At 46.9% G+C, this 19,281-nt stretch overlaps 1 protein-coding gene across 2 annotated transcripts; it reads right to left on the bottom strand.

The window, feature by feature from the left end:
• Positions 1-656: 656 nt before the first annotated feature.
• On the bottom strand, positions 657-14,558 carry SSRP1 (structure specific recognition protein 1). Of its 2 annotated transcripts, XM_078783157.1 has the most exons (17): positions 14,522-14,558; positions 14,240-14,389; positions 12,214-12,399; positions 11,933-12,038; positions 10,205-10,395; positions 8,676-8,906; positions 8,408-8,511; positions 8,149-8,277; positions 6,203-6,424; positions 5,539-5,611; positions 5,233-5,353; positions 4,786-4,831; positions 3,567-3,744; positions 3,260-3,421; positions 3,044-3,132; positions 1,439-1,616; positions 657-1,324 (listed from the first exon to the last, which is right to left on the bottom strand). In XM_078783157.1, the coding sequence occupies exons 2-17, from the start codon at positions 14,291-14,293 to the stop codon at positions 1,277-1,279; spliced, it is 2,118 nt and encodes a 705-aa protein (XP_078639283.1). In that variant the 5' UTR covers positions 14,294-14,389; positions 14,522-14,558; the 3' UTR covers positions 657-1,276. The 2 variants fall into 2 exon arrangements, with proteins under 2 accessions (XP_078639283.1, XP_078639281.1); XM_078783155.1 differs by lacking the exon at positions 14,522-14,558 and having other exon boundaries at positions 14,240-14,417.
• Positions 14,559-19,281: the final 4,723 nt, after the last annotated feature.

The following is a 19,281-nucleotide window of genomic DNA, read 5'->3' as shown; positions in this document are numbered from 1 at the left end:
CAAGGATATTATGTCACGGAGAGATTCACATACATTTGCAGTGATATTCACGTCTCCGTATGTTGTGAGCTGCAGGTCGATAGACTTCTGGGTCGGGCCTGCAGAGTCATGGTCCATGGGTTGTGGTGCTGTCGGTACATCTATGCAGAAGGACGAAAGTCCAAGTCTTTAGGTTGTTGGTGCTTTTCGTCTTGTTCTATGGATGTAAGACTTTGACTCTGACCAATGACTTAATCCTTAGCTATTGCTGGTTGGACTTTGTATCGAACAAGCGTTTGCTGAGAGACACTCAGATGAGATTTCTTACCTGTATAATCCATGTCAGCAGCGGCTGTATGGATATGTGGCTCGTTTTCCTGACAATGTTCCTGCTCACCAGATTCTCTTGGCGACATAGCCTCAGGAGTGGGGGGGAGTCCAACGGGCCGACCACGTGCCTCGTGGTTGCAGCAAGTTGATCGGTATCTTAGGAGATAGGGATGGGCGGGCCGAGCATCTGCCTGGGGATGGACAGATGGACGTCCCTGGAGTACCGGCGGAAAGTAGATGTGGCAATGCGCTACTCCGGCACATACTCCTAAACCTGACCAGGTGAAGAAGGCAACTGCAATTTGGACTACAAAGATCGAGAAAAAAGGAAAAATATTTGCAAAGGATACTTGTAGGATATTTTATTATCCAAACAAATATAAAAGTCAAAATAACCTCCAATAAAACAACTATTGGAAGTTCAAATTCAATTGACCGTGGAAAGGAACTTCCTGTTCTACATTTGTAATGCACAACGGTCATATATCAATTCAACAAGTCATAGTCAAAGAGAGGAGTAATATCGATTTAGCAGCAAAACTATTAAGGGAATACGAAAATCTTTACAACGTTCATGTATGAGTTACTAAATGGTGATGTTCATGTAATGTAAATGGAAAATGGTGGGGGAAATGCAAAAAATAAAATAGGGAAGCTAACTGTCACTTGCAAAATAAGCAAAGCAGCGTGGTCAATTTGCCTCAATGCAGATGTGCAATATCAGAGCTTTTCACCAAAGATACTTATTCAAAAGTGAAAATAGCTAATTGTAAATACAAAAAGCCCTAAGCCAAAGGTCTCAGCACACACAATCACCTACATAACGGCTAGGTTGACGTGTCAGAGTTGACAAGGTGGGGTCGGTTGGGTTTGAGCCTCAAACTCTGAAAATCTGGCAAAAGGCCTGCATGTTGGCAATGAAAAGTACATGTGATGTGCCAAAGTGTTGTAGACAATTAGGACGACGTCATTCCGATTCGGATGAGGCGGGGCTAGATACTTCCTTTTCAGATCCCTGGTGATTGGAAAAGGGAAGAGGTTAAAATAAAACAAACACAAACGGCATCCAAATAATACCACATGCTCTCCAACACAACTTGATTAACTTCCAATCTCAAACCTTTCTCACCTTTTCTGCAACTTTTTCCTCATCCTCATTATCATCTTCTTCCTCTTCCTCCGAACTAGAGTTTCCACTCGATACAAACTCCTTACTCTGAGGAGTTTTCTGTGTAGTCCGTGAGCTGGCCCCATCGCTACCAGTTCCCTTCTTCGTGGTCGGCTTTGCCTCGGCCTTCTTCTTCTCTCTGAGGTAAAAGTATAACACCAGAGGAAAGAGATTAGCATCGGAACACCCCCTCTCCAATCGTTGCGGTGGGTACAACCTGCAGAGCAGACTTCCATCAGCTTAGCCTATTGTCTGATGCACAATCACTTTTTGCAGTCAGATTTCCATTCAATAAAGACGTGTCCAAAGCACCTTTCAGCTTGACCTGTGCGTTGCAATCAAAATCAAACCTACTTTCACACCGAAGCACAAACCCAGAAAATATTCTCACGTGCAAGATTTCCTGCAAACCAAAATCCAGAAGTCCCCATAATCAACCAACATATTACACCTCGAGGATTACACAAATAGAGGGATGAGAGACCAGAAAGATGAGTGTTGGGAAAGTGATGGGAGAAAAGGAAAGAATTGGTAAAGGAAAAAGGTGTGGATTCAATACTTGCACCTCTTTGGCCCAAATGTCACATGAGTTGCCCTCAATTTTCAAAAACAACAAACGTAAACAAGATGGGTGAGCACAGATGCATGGCGGGATGGCTTTAACTTAATTGCATTATTTTGAGTTTGAGGCGGCTACGCAATTCTCGTACTTGGTCTAGAGAACCTGTCCAGCACAAATACGAGCATGAACGGCACTTGTGACAGCGTATACCTCCACCAGGCTGAACAGTTTGTTTTGTGTCCCATTGATAAAATCCGTACCTGAATCTAAATCTAATTGGCTTGTTTTTGTCACGTACCCAACTCATCCACCAAGTTTTGTCACAATCCGTCCACAGCTTTTTGACATATCTTGCTATGTATCGTTTTTAGCCCCATCTCTTAAAGGTGAAGAATGGCTTGTAAAATTTTTGTATCCGGATCTTCACCAAAATCTAATCATTCTGTCCTTGTCATACACCCGACCTGTCCGCCAAGTTTCGTCCGAATCCGTCCACAACTTTATGAGATATCCTGTTCATATAGAAATAGGGGCAAATACATAACCTCCGTCCACCTACGGTGCCCGAGGTACAAATCAATACCACCTAATTAACAGCGACAATTAACACCTTTTTATTGTCGGGTCATCTGAGGAGCAAGTTTGGCCCAAGTCTTTCGTGAACTGGCTGACCAGGACTGAAGATTGATAGGAGGTGATTTAAGCAGGAATTTGTTCATGGTTCATGGTGCAGTGGGATAACTCGCCTCCTCTTCACAAAAGACACCGTGGGATATTTATAGTCCACCAGGTAATGCTAGCAGACGGGACGTCCAGCTTAACATCCAGCTGAGGGACGGCACACTTTGTACAAATCCAACAATTTATAGTCGGGTGGGGAATCAAACTGAGACGAGACAGAAGACAGCTCAAAATGCACACCATCTCTGCACTATCCCGTGGGACCACATACCAATAGAGCAAATGATTGTTTGGATGCAAAGTACCATACACTTATTACGTACACTTTCTTTTCTTCTCCCCCAGTTGTATTGTAAACTTCCATCGCACGAGCATATTCCTTCTTTCCCTCCTCGGCTTTCTGTTCCCATTCCTACACAGAGAGGGATGAAGCGTGAAACTCATCAGGCTTGAGGGCATAACAGAGGTTAGACAACTCATTGACCACATCGGTATGTTACAATACATCGAAAGTCGTTGATGCAGTGTGACAGTATTACAATCTTTGCAGATGATGAGAGTGCCTTCCAAGCCTCTCCTGCTCGGCGTAGGAGATCTGTGGGGGCTATTCCGGGATGCTCTCGCTTTAGCTCCTCACGTGTTGCATTTAGCCACAGAAGGTATGGCGTCAGTGGTCGCTTAGGCCTCAGAGGGTCCTTATCCTGGAGGGCGATGAGGGGCAAGTATAAAGACTTCTACTTTATTCCCCAATGGGGAAGGGGCATAGGGGTGGGGGGTGAAGGAGATAGTAAGTGAAGGAGATAATTTATTTTTGGTTGAGAACATGGTGGATAAAGGAGCAGAAACCTTTTTCTTCGATTTGTCAATTTTCCGTTTCTTCACAGCAGAGCCGCTGCTCTCGCCTGCCGGTTTCTTCGTCCTTTTTGCTTTTTTAGGCTTGCTCTCTTTGCCACCTTCTTCCTTCTCTTTATTTTCCTCCTCCCCGCTGGACTCGCTTCCACTTGACCCGGCAGAACTATCATACCTTGGTTAGGAAAAAAGGGAGACATGACATCATAGAATCGGAGTTTTACTTTATGGAAAATGAGGATGCAAAAAAGGCACCATACTGAGGGCTTTCTCGTTAATTTTAATATAATTTTGCCTGAAATAGATTTGTACAAATAAAACTATTCAAGATTTTATGTGTACAAAACGTATATCAAGTGTGCAAAAACCCCTGATGATGTGGGCCCATGCTAGGCCTGTGGATGGGTTGTGGACAGGGACATTCTACTCGACCTCCCCGATCTTCCCTGTCAGTGAGTGAACTTTGCACCTTGCGGTATTACCTCATGTGAGCATAGCAGGCGGGGCGATTTATTTAATGGACGTTAGCAATTGGAAAGACGATGCCATCATTCCCAACACTGAGGTAGACTTCCCAAAGAGAGACATCGTATATGGTTTGGGGGCTTCTGAACAACAAGAGGTCATATATGGGGCTTGTGAATGCACAGAGTAAGTTTAAAATTATGACATTTACTATTGATCATGTTTGGGAGGAGGAGGGTTTGAGTGGGAGCTGTGTATGGGCTGTGAGTGCTGTGATAAATATATAGTTTTTGTTTGATTCAATGGCCACAAGATAAATTATACTAGATTTTTGCATCTATTGGTGAAAGGAATTTTTGCATCTATTGTGTTATAACCACTGCCGCCGCTAGCGAATTGTATTAACAGGAAATGAGAGAAATCCGACACGGATATTTCTTGTGTTCCTCTATTTCTGCGAGTCTGATTCCCATTCATGAACAGAATAATTATTGTGAACCATTTTGAAATTTCCAGTCTTTTGATTAAATGCTAAAAATTATGTTAAAAAGACTGAATTACAGATTTTGCGCAAGCAATGACAGGTTAAAAGTGCCTGGCGAGTAGAAAACAAGTCACTGAAAACACACGCCACACATGTGCAAAAGGCCCCATTTAGCATTCATACATCATTTAGAAATTTTTGTATTGGAATGTAACAAATCGCTGAAATAATCCCAACATCCCACCAAGGATCAAATTTCAAACTCACTCCTCTGCGACATCATCTTCTTCTTCCCCAGGATTAAAAGATTCATCTGGCATAAAAGAGTGTTGGGGGAGGGAGGATAGGTGTATAGCAAGTGAAAAGCATATGTAATACACAGTGTCCATGGAATTATAAACTCCTATATCTTTAAATTTTTTCACTCATCCAAATACAGCAAAACAACCATGATCCTTCTGTTTCTTTCCTTATTGCTAGCATAAAAATGGGCACCCATTACTGGATGACAATAAGCATCACAAACGTAATGTGATATTATCACGCATGCAGCAGGATACATCGTTGGACCAAGTTTCAGAGACTGGTTCAGGGTGACATTCCATGACCCCTATTACAATAAAAATCGCCAAGAATAATAATACAAGCAGGCATGAATCCACGCAGCTCGATGACCCCATTGAGCTATCATGCAGTTCTACATCCTCTCCTTACCAGATTCACTGCCTGATCCAGCCTCTGCCCTTGTCCTGCCCTCCTCTTTCATGCGCTGCAAGTATACGTCATGCGAGTCGTCATCAGAATCCTCGAGCTCTTCTTCGTACTGAGGAGCAGTCTTGGGGAAGTGATATGGGGGAGAAAAAACAGATTAAGAGAGACCTAAGAGATAAAAAGGAAGACGAGGGAACAGAAATAAAATCGCAAGGTAGAAAGCGTGTTATGTAAGTGTCTTGTTGCAGGGGAGAATGTGTTGAATTTGTCGCAAAAATGTGTTGCTGGGGTGGGATAGAACCGCCTTACCTCCTTTAAACCACGGTTCTTAATATTCAGTTTTTTGTTGTTCACAAAGTCGAAGAGGTGTCCATATTCCTCCCTACGAGAATGGCGCAACAAAACAAAGGCATATGAGATTTACATATTAATTTTATCCATCCGTGCATTCTGGGATTTTTTTTTTCTTCTTGTATACAAGATCGAGGCTCCTGTAAGAGCTAACATCAATCACAAAAAAAAAAAATGACACAAAACATACAAAAAAGGGAGCGGGAGACAAGATGGGGGGAGAGGGGGAAGCACACAAGTACAACAGCAGAGAATAGGGACAACGGAAGATCTGTGGGAGGGAGAGGGCTTGGGGGGAGGAGGCATGGAAAGGCAGGGTGGGAGAGGTATAAAACACATGGACACTGCGAGAACTTCCAGGAAAGAAGTCTATTTCAAAAAAAGTGGATCTGGGGTGAATTAACGGGGGAAGAAGATTTGATAGCGTGGAGAGCATGGAGATCTTGGAAAAAAACACAACCTCGCCGGCAAAACTGGAAGCGGAAGCGAACAGTAGCACATGCTCTGTGAAGGCCACGACAAGTGACAAGAGCAGAATATTTTTACTGATGGCATCTAACCTTAGGAATGACAACTCAACAAGCAAAACCCACCGCCATTGAGAGTTAAATGAGATACAAACCTCTCAATGCTGCTGAAAGTAAAAACATTGCCCTGCTTGGTCTCAATCTCAAAATCAAACGAGCGCGTCGTTGTAGTCCCACGTGCAAAGTTGACGAAGGCGATCTCGTCGAAACGCACGTGCACCGGGGGCTTGTGCACGTAGACGAAGCCTCGCTCAAGTGGATACAGCAACCCGGAACCAGCACGGTAAGAACACGTGATGCAGCTGGCAGAAGAATGCCTATCAATAGGAACAAATAAAAGATTAAAGTATTAACAAAAACAATTTAAAAAGAATAAATTATGGAGACAAAAAACAAACAAACTTGAACAGCACTTCGTAGAGCGCATACCTCCCTCCACCAGGCTGAACAGTTTACATTTTGTATCCTACTGATAGGCCGGATCTGGATCTGCACCTTCATCAAAATCTAATCAATTTGTCCTTCTCACACACCCAACCTGTCCACCAAGTTTCGTCCGAATCCATCCACAATTTTTTGAGACCGTGCTCACAGACAAACAAACAGACAGACATGGGTGAAAACACAACCTGCATCCAATTTTGGTAGCAGATGTAACAACGAAGCACTGGGAAGAAAAGGCTGTAAAAGAAGGCACAACAGTGGTGGATGGAAAATCTAGGGAGTACAGCAAAATCTCGTATAGTCGATAATTGGGGTATAACGCTTATCTGGCAATCTAATTTTTCTGACAAACTGTTGTTAATAACGGTAATAATAAAGTTTCTTCAAAAATTAAGAGGTGCTATTGAAGAGCTCCAATAGTCTCCATTCGCACCTCTTCCTTGGAATGGTGACTGTGAACCCATCCATGTACCACATCAGCATTTGCTGCAAGGGTCCTGACAAACGGGATACCTGCTAATACATCCATTACACAGTTAACTAGAACGGGAAGACACTCGGTAGAGCGCATAGTCTCGCCTCGCGCGTTCATTCTGAACGAAGATACCCTCGTTACCTGAACACGCCAATGCTATTATGGCCTATATACCCATATCATCCATGCACCCTATTATGTCACAGTTTCTTGGCATGGATTATGAACGTCATAAATTTAATTCTTCACTCGCATGACATCGGGTCATAGATCAGATATATAAAGTTTCAGATTCTTTGGATAAATATTTCAATTCAACTAAGTGTGGCTAGAATACCACTTCACCAATGACATCATCATTATCACTTTTTATACCCCATGCGGAGTCGATGACATAAGCCAAGTTTCAATTATCTTTGTTGAGAGGTTTCGGTGAAAATGTCAATTTTTTTTCCTTTGTGGCTGCCATACTACGTGACGTGACGTATGACATCAGTTAGCAATAACATGTTCTCCATGGGGAGACCCTCCTGTGTTTAAAGTTTTGCAATGATCGGACAAGAGCTCGACAATTAGCACAGCAAGAGCTCATTAGTATCTCTCACGTCTTTAGCGAGTCAGTAGCTTAAGTTAATTCTCATGCAGTCTTACTGAGCTGCAGCGCACCTGTTAATCCCGAAGCTTATTTTGATAAATCGGCGGTTTACATTGTTAAAAGTTTTGATTAAAGTATCAAAAGCAAACTAATGTATCGTAAGCAAATAATTTCAATTCTTCAATCAAAATAATTGTTATTCAGAACAAAAAGATATACACGTTCAATGTTTCATAAGATATCCCACAATGCACTGCATTTTAGCAGGTATCCCGACGTGTGTTTGGCACTCAGTAACGAAGGTCGGTCTTGTGTTATTGCGAGAAATCCGGAGAAATAGAACTTTCACTTTAGTTATTGTGGATAATACGCAGCCCAAATTTTGATCACACGTTTCTGGAGAAATAAAAAGTGTTGCTCATACACCAGTGGTTACAGTATTTGTTTACTTGTTTGTTTGTTTTTTCCAGACTCAAACCAACTAGGGTGTTTTTCTGGTCCAACAAAGTTTTGTACATTCCACTGACCCAGTGAAGCTCCCTGGGACTGTGATCTTGCGATTCACAAGAGCTTTCATGACTCTGCTCACAAGCTCGTAGATTGGTCCAGACATTTCCTGTGACAACTTTCCTTCGAAGCGCTCCTTTACCTCGTCCCTGGAAGTGAAAGTGGGCATTCGACATGCTTTATATTTGCTCTACATATCTTTAACAATACAGTGCCAATATGGATTAAATGCAAAGGGAATGAATGGGAGGAGGAGAAAACAAACAAACAAAAACTCACTCCGGCATGCTGAGTGAAATGGTGTCAACCTCATCTTTAGCGAATAGCAAGATGAGGAAGTGATAACGAGTCTGACCCTGTTTGATTGGAGGGTCAAGACTCACCTATAACGAGAAAGAAAAGTAAGACATGGAGACTAGATTTTTTAAATTTTTTTCCAAGCTTTGTTCTTTATGCATTTTCCCTTCTCATCCTCAATATTATCACACAAATAGTTAAGGCCTTTACATTCACTGCTAATGACCCTTTCTGCAACATGCGTACTCACCACAAAGAACATCTGACGATGGTCTTTGTGCGGCAGCAGGAAAAGGCGCAGGACGGTAGCGTAGGGGATCTTGTAGTCAAAAGTCTTGCCGTGCAGGTGTAAGAAGGAGGGGTAAAGGCGAATGTCATAGCGACCGCGCGGCGTGAGGCACTGGAGCTCAGGGAACACGCAAAGAGCATCGCCCGTCGCCTGGATCACATCTGCCTGGGACAGCACTGCTCGTGACATCGCCTTGGGGGACGGAACGGAAAGTCGGAGAGGTTACGGTTTTTGTTTCATCCTAGAGATTTTGTGACAATTTGGAAACCAAAAAATATATAATATATGCACAAACACACAATGGAAACTAATAAAATATGAAGGAAGATTATTATTATTATTAAACCAATCAATTAATCACGTACCATTCTCTATAGCTTTACAGAGTGTCAGTTTTGCCGAAGCCTTTCCTTTTGGAAGGGTTACAATATTGGACGGGTCACCCCTCCAATTCAGGATACTTTACTGAGTGTGCAGGTATTTGTAATTGGTTCATGTTGCTGGCGATAACTCGCCTACTCTTAATGAAGGACACTGTAGGATCTTCAACGTCCAACAAATAATGCTAACAGAAGGGACGCCCAGTTTATCGTCCATCCGAGGGACATTCATTGATGAATCACCCTGCCTGTCAAACCGGGATGGCAGTTCCTAGCAGGGTTGGGATTCAAACCCAGACTAGACAGCTTAGAGGCGAGTCCATACGTCGAGTCCATCCTGTCAGCCCTTATTTTTTTATTGATAAATTGTGTTTTTAAGTTCACTATTTTTTTTACAGTCATGAAACCACATTTAAAACAGCCCCAACTGTCTATAAGGGACAGAGAAAATATTTTTAGTGCTGTGAACAAACTTTGGTACATCATGGGCAACGAAGGCTGTGATCAAGTTTCATTGAAATTGTGCGTGTAGTTTCGGAGAAGAGAGCAAATACCTATTTTAGGTCAGGTCAAACCCCCCACAAGCCACATTAGACCTTGATTTTTTTTTATGCTGTGAACAAACATTGGTACATCATGGGCGATGAAGGTTGTGGGCAAGTTTCATTGAAATTGTGCGTGTAGTTTCGGAGAAGAGAGCAAGTATCTATTTTGGGGATCAAAAAACCCCCATAGACCGCCACAATGAGCGCAGATTTTGATGCGGTCAACTCACCTTCGTTAGGCATCAGAAATGAAGCTTGTGGCCAAGTTTCATCAAAATCGTGTGTTTGGTTCAAGCGATAATGACTGAAGTGTTTAAAGACTTACTGAAGCATTTATGACTGACTGACTGACTTACCTACGGACACTGCTCGATTGCATAAGCTCACCGGACTAAAATCCAGGTGAGCTAAAAAAAATGATGGCTTTTCAACTCTGACCAAGCTACAATATTTGGAAACCTGACAATTAGGGGAAGTCACATTAATCAAGGCAAATGATATGAACCATTGCCAGAAGACCCCAATGGAAGGAGAGAAAGAAAGAATGCAAGTTTAAGAGGATCACCTCCACTGGGTCATTGGAAGCGTCCTGCCCAGGTGGGACGAAGAATCTGACTTCCAGTAAAGAGACAGCTGCATCATCGTTCTGGTGAAACTCCAGCATTACCTCGTTTTTCCCAGTCGTGCACTGGGATACGTTACCCAAGGGCACCTCAAATGCAGACTGATCTCCAACAGAAAAGGTCATCAGTTGTCCTGGGTGGAGGAAAAACGGTTGGATGATTTGAAGAGTTGGGTTATTTTTACATTTGTATAGACGTGTCCTTTACCGACTTCACAGGTTTGTTGCCAAATTGTTGTGTGTCTAGCTTTACCATAGCACAATGAACTATGATACAAAACATTTTCTATGTCAAAATCACTTTGTAAATATAAACCATGTAAGTACCATCACGATACCATGCAGGTGGTACCACTGAACCAGTAGATACACCGCGCTAATCGATGACATGTGCCCGATTCCAATTATCGGCCGAGTGGAGCAGGTGAGTGCACAGCACAGTCTTGCGGAGGGTGCTAATCACCCGTGTCAGATTAGTCCGTTAATGCACATGCCAATTTGCGACAGCGATCACGACCAGCTTAAATCACCCTGAGGCCAAGAGGATTTAATAGTGAAAGTCACATGGGACGGGGGTACAAAGTGAAGCAAATAACAATTAAGGGCGATCATAACCCTGGTGTTGGCTTAGCAGTTAGGGTGCAGGCTTGGGGTCCTAGGATCCTGAGTTTGAATCCCAATCGATCGCTGAATTAACGCCAGGGGGGTTGACTCAGCCTGTCATCCTTCCGAGGTCGGCAAATCGAGTACCAGCTTGCTGGGATGAATGATCCCAGTGTGTACCCCAGTTTAGAATAGGTACACCGTATCCCTGCATATCGTAAGAGGCAACTAAGGGTTGGCGTGAGGAAGGTCATCTGGCCATAAAAACATTGCCTCAAAAAGGCAACCATGAGGTCATTGGGCCCGCAAGACTAACCCCCGCTCTTGCGGGGAAAAATGGCCCTAAAAATGATCATTCATATATTCATTTTGTTCAGATTGGAACCTCTTCATTTACCTAGGGTGAGGCCTAGCAAACTCTCCCCACTCTCCCACCACCCCCATCTTACTTACATCCCTCCTCACACAATCTTCCCATCTCAGCCAAGCTCTACCTATTTTCCTCCTACGTTGCTCCCTCAACCCGTTTGTTTTCTTTGCCATTCTCTCTTCCTCCAAGGCACCAGATGTCCACCACACCCTACCGGCTCTTTACCGGCATTCAACAAGAATCACTTCTCAACTCACTAGTTGTTTCATCTTACCGCCAATTTTCAAATTGAGAGTGTGAGTCCGAACAAATAGCAACTACATCTTCTGATTGGACTATTGCAGGATATTTTGACCAAGATGGGTAATACAACAATAATTTTGCTGAGCTTTATGGTCTTTCGCTCCGTTCGGTCTTCAGCAATAAAAAGTAAACCTCTCAAGAGAGAAAACGAGTTGAAGACACAAAAGTGATATTGGAAGAACAAGGAAAAGACTACAAGATGCAGTGGATGAAATGCATGGTACAGGGAGGGGGAAAAGTTAGTTCAAACTACCACAACTAAAAAGTTAGAGTGCACGGTGTGTAGTACAGCAAGCAGATGCAACTGGGAAGATAGATAAGCAAAGAAGAATTCATAAAGGGAAAATTATCTACAAGGATAGGAAAGTAAAATGGAGATGATCAACTTTTCTCACCAGAGAAGTTCACAGTTCCCCAATTCCATCCTTTGACACAATTCTCCCGTTCCACCAACTCCATCCCATAGTTGGTTTTGAAAAAATTTGCCAGTTTCTCAAATTCCTAAGCAACATCAGACACACCACCTTTAAGTCTCGCTACCTTTTAACTTCACCACATTTATCAACATTACTGCCATTACCAATGCAATGTCATTTCAAACATTCTTCATCGAATGCCAACCTCATTGAAAAATGAATTATTTGCAGATCCATGGGACTCACAGCAATCACCTTACCCCCTCCTTGAAGCCATCAAACTTGTGCACGACCCCAGAGCGTGTACGTAGAAGCAGACCATGCCCACGTGCAACGCGGCGCCAGGTCCCGGCTGCCAGGTCTGCACCGGGCACGTTCTCTACTCGGCCTGTGCGTGAACTCTTGAACAGTACACTTTGGCCGCTCAGTTTCAACCGCCCCTCATTCTGGTACACACATTCGGATTAAAAATAATAATTGAGATATTCAAAAAGCCACAATAAACAAACACCAAATAGAACCGCACTCGGTAAAGCGCATAGATCCGACAGGATGAAAAGTTTTCGTTTTGTATCTCACTGATAGGCCAGATCTGCATCCAAACCCGAATCAAAATCTAATCGACTTGTTCTTGTCGCCTAAGCAACTCATCCGCCAAGTTTCATCCAAATCCGTCCATAAATTTTGAGATATCCTGCTCACAGACAAACAAACATGGGTGAATACACAACCTCAGTCTTCCTTTTTAAAACCCTAATCTGCTACATGACACCTTCAAATACTATCTGAGCTCAGAGGTTTAGGTACACTTACAACACTAACCATCGCCAGCACACTACGGCTTTTGGTCATCAATCACAATCAATGTGTCAGAGCAATGATGCTGTCGAAGCAGTCTTTTGGAAAGAGGTGCCATGGATGGTTTTGTTGCGATGACTGGTTTTGTGGCGGTGACTGGTTTTGTGGCGGTGACTGGTTTTGTGGCGGTGACTGGTTTTGTGGCGGTGACTGGTTTTGTGGCGGTGACTGGTTTTGTGGCGGTGACTGGTTTTGTGGCGGTGACTGGTTTTGTGGCGGTGACTGGTTTTGTGGCGGTGACTGGTTTTGTGGTGGCGGTGACTGGTTTTGTGGCGGTGACTGGTTTTGTGGCGGTGACTGGTTTTGTGGCGGTGACTGGTTTTGTGGCGGTGACTGGTTTTGTGGCGGTGACTGGTTTTGTGGCGGTGACTGGTTTTGTGGCGGTGACTGGTTTTGTGGCGGTGACTGGTTTTGTGGCGGTGACTGGTTTTGTGGCGGTGACTGGTTTTGTGGCGGTGACTGGTTTTGTGGCGGTGACTGGTTTTGTGGCGGTGACTGGTTTTGTGGCGGTGACTGGTTTTGTGGCGGTGACTGGTTTTGTGGCGGTGACTGGTTTTGTGGCGGTGACTGGTTTTGTGGCGGTGACTGGTTTTGTGGCGGTGACTGGTTTTGTGGCGGTGACTCGTTTTGTGGAGGTGACTCGTTTTGTGGAGGTGACTGGTTTTGTGGCGGTGACTGGTTTTGTGGCGGTGACTGGTTTTGTGGCGGTGACTGGTTTTGTGGCGGTGACTGGTTTTGTGGCGGTGACTGGTTTTGTGGCGGTGACTGGTTTTGTGGCGGTGACTGGTTTTGTGGCGGTGACTGGTTTTGTGGCGGTGACTGGTTTTGTGGCGGTGACTGGTTTTGTGGCGGTGACTGGTTTTGTGGCGGTGACTGACTGGTTTTGTTGTGATGGCTGTTTGTTGTTGTTGTTGTTTGGATGTGACGGGTCCTCTAGTCCAAGCCATAACACCAGTCAAAAGGTGGAAAATACAGACCCTTTCATTTAAGGGGGAAAAGTGGAAACAAACTTTAAGTTTAAAATCTCACATATGTAGAAAAGAGGAAAGAGACTTCTTATTTATGTTGATATACCTTGATCCCCAATATAACATAATTGTAAATCAGAACAAGGTGGAACATCGCAGTGTGTACAGGTTACCCAGCAGGTGGCTGGTGCTTTAACCCCAATATAACCGTGTGAGCTGAACAATACCCCAAAACAACCGACGATACCCCAAAACAACCGACGATACCCCCCAACGCCTCCTGCATTGATCAGAAACCTCGAGGTGTGCTGGCGACCTAAACCTCACACACACCTTAACAAAGCATCTAATGTAAACCAAATCCGAAAATCGAAATGACCACCGACGGTAACGTGTGTGACAGAACATTTAACATCATCGAACGAGTCGGTGAAAGTAACGTCACCCTCAGTTTACTCACCATCGCTCCCTTCACCTCCTGGCAGATATCGCTGTACTCCAGAACGTCCACCATCCTGAAGCGTTTCGACAACACAATTGGAGATAATTTATGGGGAACAAGGCCGCTCGTGGATTGCACAGTTCCGCACACACACTCAATCGGGTCGTTCTTGGGAGCAACGTGTTAAATCCCGCCAAATGAAACTTTCATACAAAAGTGAAATACAAGTGTAAAATAAACCATTAATTACATTCTTAAAATAATATTTCATAATTATTTCGATTAATTTTGTCGATTTACAAAATAAAATTTCCCCCTTTCTTCTGACGTAATTCCTTGTGTTACAAATTATTCTTTTTAATCTTGAATAATGCAGTTTGTAAACTTCATAATGTAAAAATATATCTTTATTACCTTTGCAATGGTTTACAATCAAAACATTTTCTAACTTACACCGTCAAACACATTGTCTTTCGACGAAAACACTACCGCTAACTACTCCGTTGTTGTTATGACGCGGATAAAATCGATGGCTGCAACAACATTTAACGGCAGATAATTTAAAGGAATAACAAGGAATATTAAATATTCTTTAGAAACATTTAACATTTTGTTAAGTTTTAACAAAACATGGGCATTCAATGTGTGTTTCCGTGGTAAGGTAACACGAGCGCAGGGTGTTGGGCCTAATGGCCTCCTGCGTTGAGGTCCTTGTGAAGGAACATTTTTTTTTAAGATAGAAAAACACCGTCAAGATTCTCTCAACAGCCGCATGCGATGTCGACTGGAAAATCCACGTGACGTCATTGGTGAGACGGTGGTTGAGTCTTCATCTTCATGAGGCCACACTTCAACATCGCCCGAGATTAAAATCTTCCACAAGATGGCGGCACCTGCGCCTGCTGAGAAACCGACCTGCAACGCTCCTGAAGACACGCCCTGTCACGTGATTGATTTTCATTCAATATTGGCGGGAAACTGAAATGACAGGGGATTCGTGAACATTTTCCAAAGCGTTTTAACGTTAAAACAAACTGAAGTCTCCGAAAGTTCTTATGTAAATGTGATTTCGGTGGAGTCTCAAAAGCTCTATAAACGAGATATACGATGTTTTATTTTTCATTTAATAGGGTATATATAAAGTAGGCTGGTATATAATTAACAAGTTGGGTCACCTGATCAAGATCAGGGGTGCGTTCCGTTTTCAAGCAGCTTGTCATCGCTCGCCTGAATCAAGGTGCTCAAGCAAGCACTCGGGTCGGAACGGGGCGCTCGGCACCGCTTAACAAAATGGCGTTCTCCATGGAAACAATGCTATTGTGGTCTTGCGATAATCCACTTGTTACGCTAACCTTTTGTGACAACTTCCCCAAACGAACTTATTACCTCCACCACCGAAGGTAGACGGTAGTTATGTTTTCATCCCTGTCTGTTTGTCTGTGAGAACGATATCTCAAAAAGTTGTGGATAGGTTATGACAAAACTTGGTGGTGTGGTGCTGTGCACACACGATTCGTTTGCCAAGAAGGTAGGCCACAACGCGTTGTACAAACTGAAATGCTTTATTAACAGCTCGCACGTAAGCACTGGGCGGGCTCGACTATCGAGCCCGCATATGTGTCCCGGGGCCACGCCTTGCCCCCGGGCGTGGCCGGTCGGCCGAAAGGCGGGGCATGTCCTCAGTTCCACCCTGCGCCTCGTGACGTCTTCGCTCCGGGCGTGGCCCGAGCTGCGCTTCCACGCCCGGACGCTCGCGCCACCCACTGGTGCGTGGAATTATTGCCCACTGACAATGTGTCCGCCACACGCGCCCCCCCAGAATTCCCGCGCACCTGAAGGGTGAGCTTGCGGGGAAGCCGGATGACCCGGCCGAAACGCCCTCTGGCGATGCGTGCAGGGCTGGGGGGTAGCGGGGCTGGGGGGTGCCGGGGGTCTGCCCGCCGGGGGGCGGCCTCGGCGCGGAGGCAGAGCTGCTGGCGGGGCGTGGTCCAGGTCGAGGTGGGCCGGCTTGAGGCGGTCCACGGAGATACGATCTGGAGTACCGCCGATGTCCACGGTGAAATGTTTGTCCCCGGTCTCCAGCACGTGGAAGGGCCCGTCGTACGGGGGCCGCAGCGGTGCCCGGTGGGCGTCGTGCCGGATGAAAACGTACTCCGCCGTGCGAAGCTCCGGGGCGACGTGGGAGGACGGGCACCCGTGGTGTGCCGTCGGCACCCGGGCGAACCTCCTGGCGGTCTCCTGCAGGGTGGAGCGCTGTTGCGCCGCGGACCAAGGAGCCGTAGAGTCGGGGATAAATTCGCTCGGTACCCGCAGTGGTTGTCCGAAGACCAGCTCCGCCGAGGACGCGCGCAGGTCGTCCTTGGGTGCCGTCCTGAGGCCCAGCATGACCCAGAGTCGAGGTCGAGGCGGCGTGCCCGGGCGTAGACCGGTGGTCCGACGGTGGGGATATGGTGCTCCACCCTGTGTTTGACGGCCACCGCTGAAAAGGTGGGCCGCGTGAGTGCCGGGAAACTGGCGAGGAGGTGGGAAAACTCGTTCGCTGCTGGAAGCGTACAGACTAACTTCGCCGGGACAGAACCGCTCAGCGAGCTGCTCAACGAGCCGCTCAGCGAACAAGCGAGCGAGCTGAAGGTTTCGGCCTGGACGAGACGTCGACGCTTAACGTCCACCAACAGCCCATGCGCACAAAGGAAGTCCGCACCGAGCAGGGCCATTGGCACGCTGGCGGTGACGAAAGACCATTGGAAGCGCTGCCCTCCGAACCGCAGTGAGAGGCAACGCTTCCCGAATGTGCGGATGGGTGTTCCGCTGGCGGCGAGCAAGGCGGGGCCCCGGCCCGCGGCTTGCTTGTCGGACGCGGAGGCAGGGAGGACGCTTACCTGCGCTCCCGTGTCGCACAGAAAACGACGACCAGACGAGGTGTCCGTGATGAACAGGAGGCGGCCGGAATGGCCGACGCTCATGGCCGCAAGTGAGCGCCGGCCCGGTCGTTTCCCGACCCGTCGAAAGAACACGGCGGGCGGCACGTTCTAGCCTTGCGGCCGAACCTGGCATGATAGTAGCACCAGGTTTGCGGTGGTGGCTGCCGCGTCGGCCGTGCCGGCGGCGGTGGTGGTGGCGGCGGCGGTAGTGGGCGGGGCGTAGCAGCGGCCACGAGGGAAGCAGGGGCGCTGTAGCCTCCGCACCGGGATCCACTACGGCAGTACCATACACCGACCGCGTGTCGCAGGCCGCGAAAAATTTGTCAGCCTCTCCGGCCAGGGCACGGGGTTCCGTCAATTTCAAACCGGCCAGTGCGAGCCGCACCTGCACAGGTAGCTGGTGGAGGAAAAGCGCTCGGAACAGGAAATCTGGGCGCTGGTCTCCAAGAAGGGACAGCATAAAATCCATCCGAACGGACGGTCGTGTGTCACCGAGGGCGGGAAGGTCCAGGAGGCAGTCGGCGCGTTCGACCTCCGTGAGCCCGAACGTGGCGAGGAGGAGACGTTTGAGCGCCGCGTACTTGTGGTCGCCCGGCGGCGCCGAAGGATGGACACGATGCGGGCGGCAGTGCCGGGCCCGAGGGTGGCGACCACGTGGTAGTACATGGTCTCGTCCGCCGTGATGCCCCGGAGCTGGAATTGAGCTTCGGCCTGCACAAACCAAATGTCGGCTTGCGCTTCCCAGAACTCCGGGAGTTTGACGGCGACAGCGTTGGTAGCCATGGCGCGTTCAGGGGTCAGCTACGGCTGAACCAGTCGGGGTCACCAGTGTGGTGCTGTGCACACACGATTCGTTTGCCAAGAAGGTAGGCCACAACGCGTTGTACAAACTGAAATGCTTTATTAACAGCTCGCACGTAAGCACTGGGCGGGCTCGACTATCAAGCCTGCATATATGTCCCGAGGCCACGCCTTTCCCCCGGGCGTGGCCGGTCGGCCGAAAGGCGGGGCATGTCCTCAGTTCCACCCTGCGCCTCGTGGCGCCTTCGCTTCGGGCGTGGCCCGAGCTGCGCTTCCACGCCCAGACGCTCGCGCCACCCACTGGTGCACGGAATTATTGCCCACTGACAATGTGTACGCCACAGTGGATTAGTTTGGTACTGATTAGATTTAGATCAAAACAGTGGAACGAATGCAAATCCATTACTCAGGATGAAACAAAAACACAGGATATGGTTATGTTTATGGGGGTAGGTTAGAGAATACCATAGGAAAGGTAGGATTGTATCGAAATAGCATGGACCATGTGACTTGTAGGAGCATTTAGATGTACATAAGTAGGGAAAATGTAGCTTAAGCTTGTTTGGGTGTGCATAATATGGTGGATGATGCCGTGTTAATTAGTACTGGGGTTTAAGGCTAATTTCCCCTGTGCGTGAAACCCTCCCTGACCATCCCTAACATTTTTGCCAGTACAGCCGGCCAAGTATGACACAGCCGGCCAAGTATGACACAGCCGGCAAGTATGACACAGCCGGCCAAGTATGACACAGCCGGCAAGTATGACACAGCCGGCAAGTATGACACAGCCGGCCAAGTATGACCCCATCGCCTGAACCTACTCAACGCAACTCTCGAGCGCCTCTCCCTTCTCATAACTCGGGTGGAACTCAACTCGTAACTCGGGTAGGTCAAGTGCCTCTCTCTCCCCGCTCATAACTGAAGGTCAAATGCCTCTCTCTCCCCGCTCATAACTGAAGGTCAAACGCCTCTCTTTCCCCGCTCATAACTGAAGGTCAAATGCCTCTCTCTCCCCGCTCATAACTGAAGGTGAAACGCCTCTCTCTCCCCGCTCATAACTGAGATGGGGGCCTCGCGCAAGTGGTTATATTGCCACGCCCAGCGAACCCTCTCGAATCTCCAGCCATGCCCTGTCAGGCGATCTCACCTCAGCCCTGACTGGCTGTCGAGGGCTTACCGGCTCCGCCTTGATGGCTGCTTGACGTGGCCGCACCCCCACCCTTGCGCTCCGCCCCCCTTTCCGGGCTTCACCTCGTGGCATTTGGGCTGGTTTGAGCGAGCCCAAGGGCAGCGAAGGCTGCTGGCAGCCTAAATGGCGAGGGTGATGGATTACAGACT

This window comes from Myxine glutinosa, chromosome 8, assembly GCF_964187855.1.
Source record: "Myxine glutinosa chromosome 8, kmMyxGlut1.1, whole genome shotgun sequence".
NCBI classification, from domain to species: domain Eukaryota; kingdom Metazoa; phylum Chordata; class Myxini; order Myxiniformes; family Myxinidae; genus Myxine; species Myxine glutinosa.
Note: the sequence above shows the minus strand (reverse complement) of the source record. Positions and strands in the feature narration are given on the sequence as shown.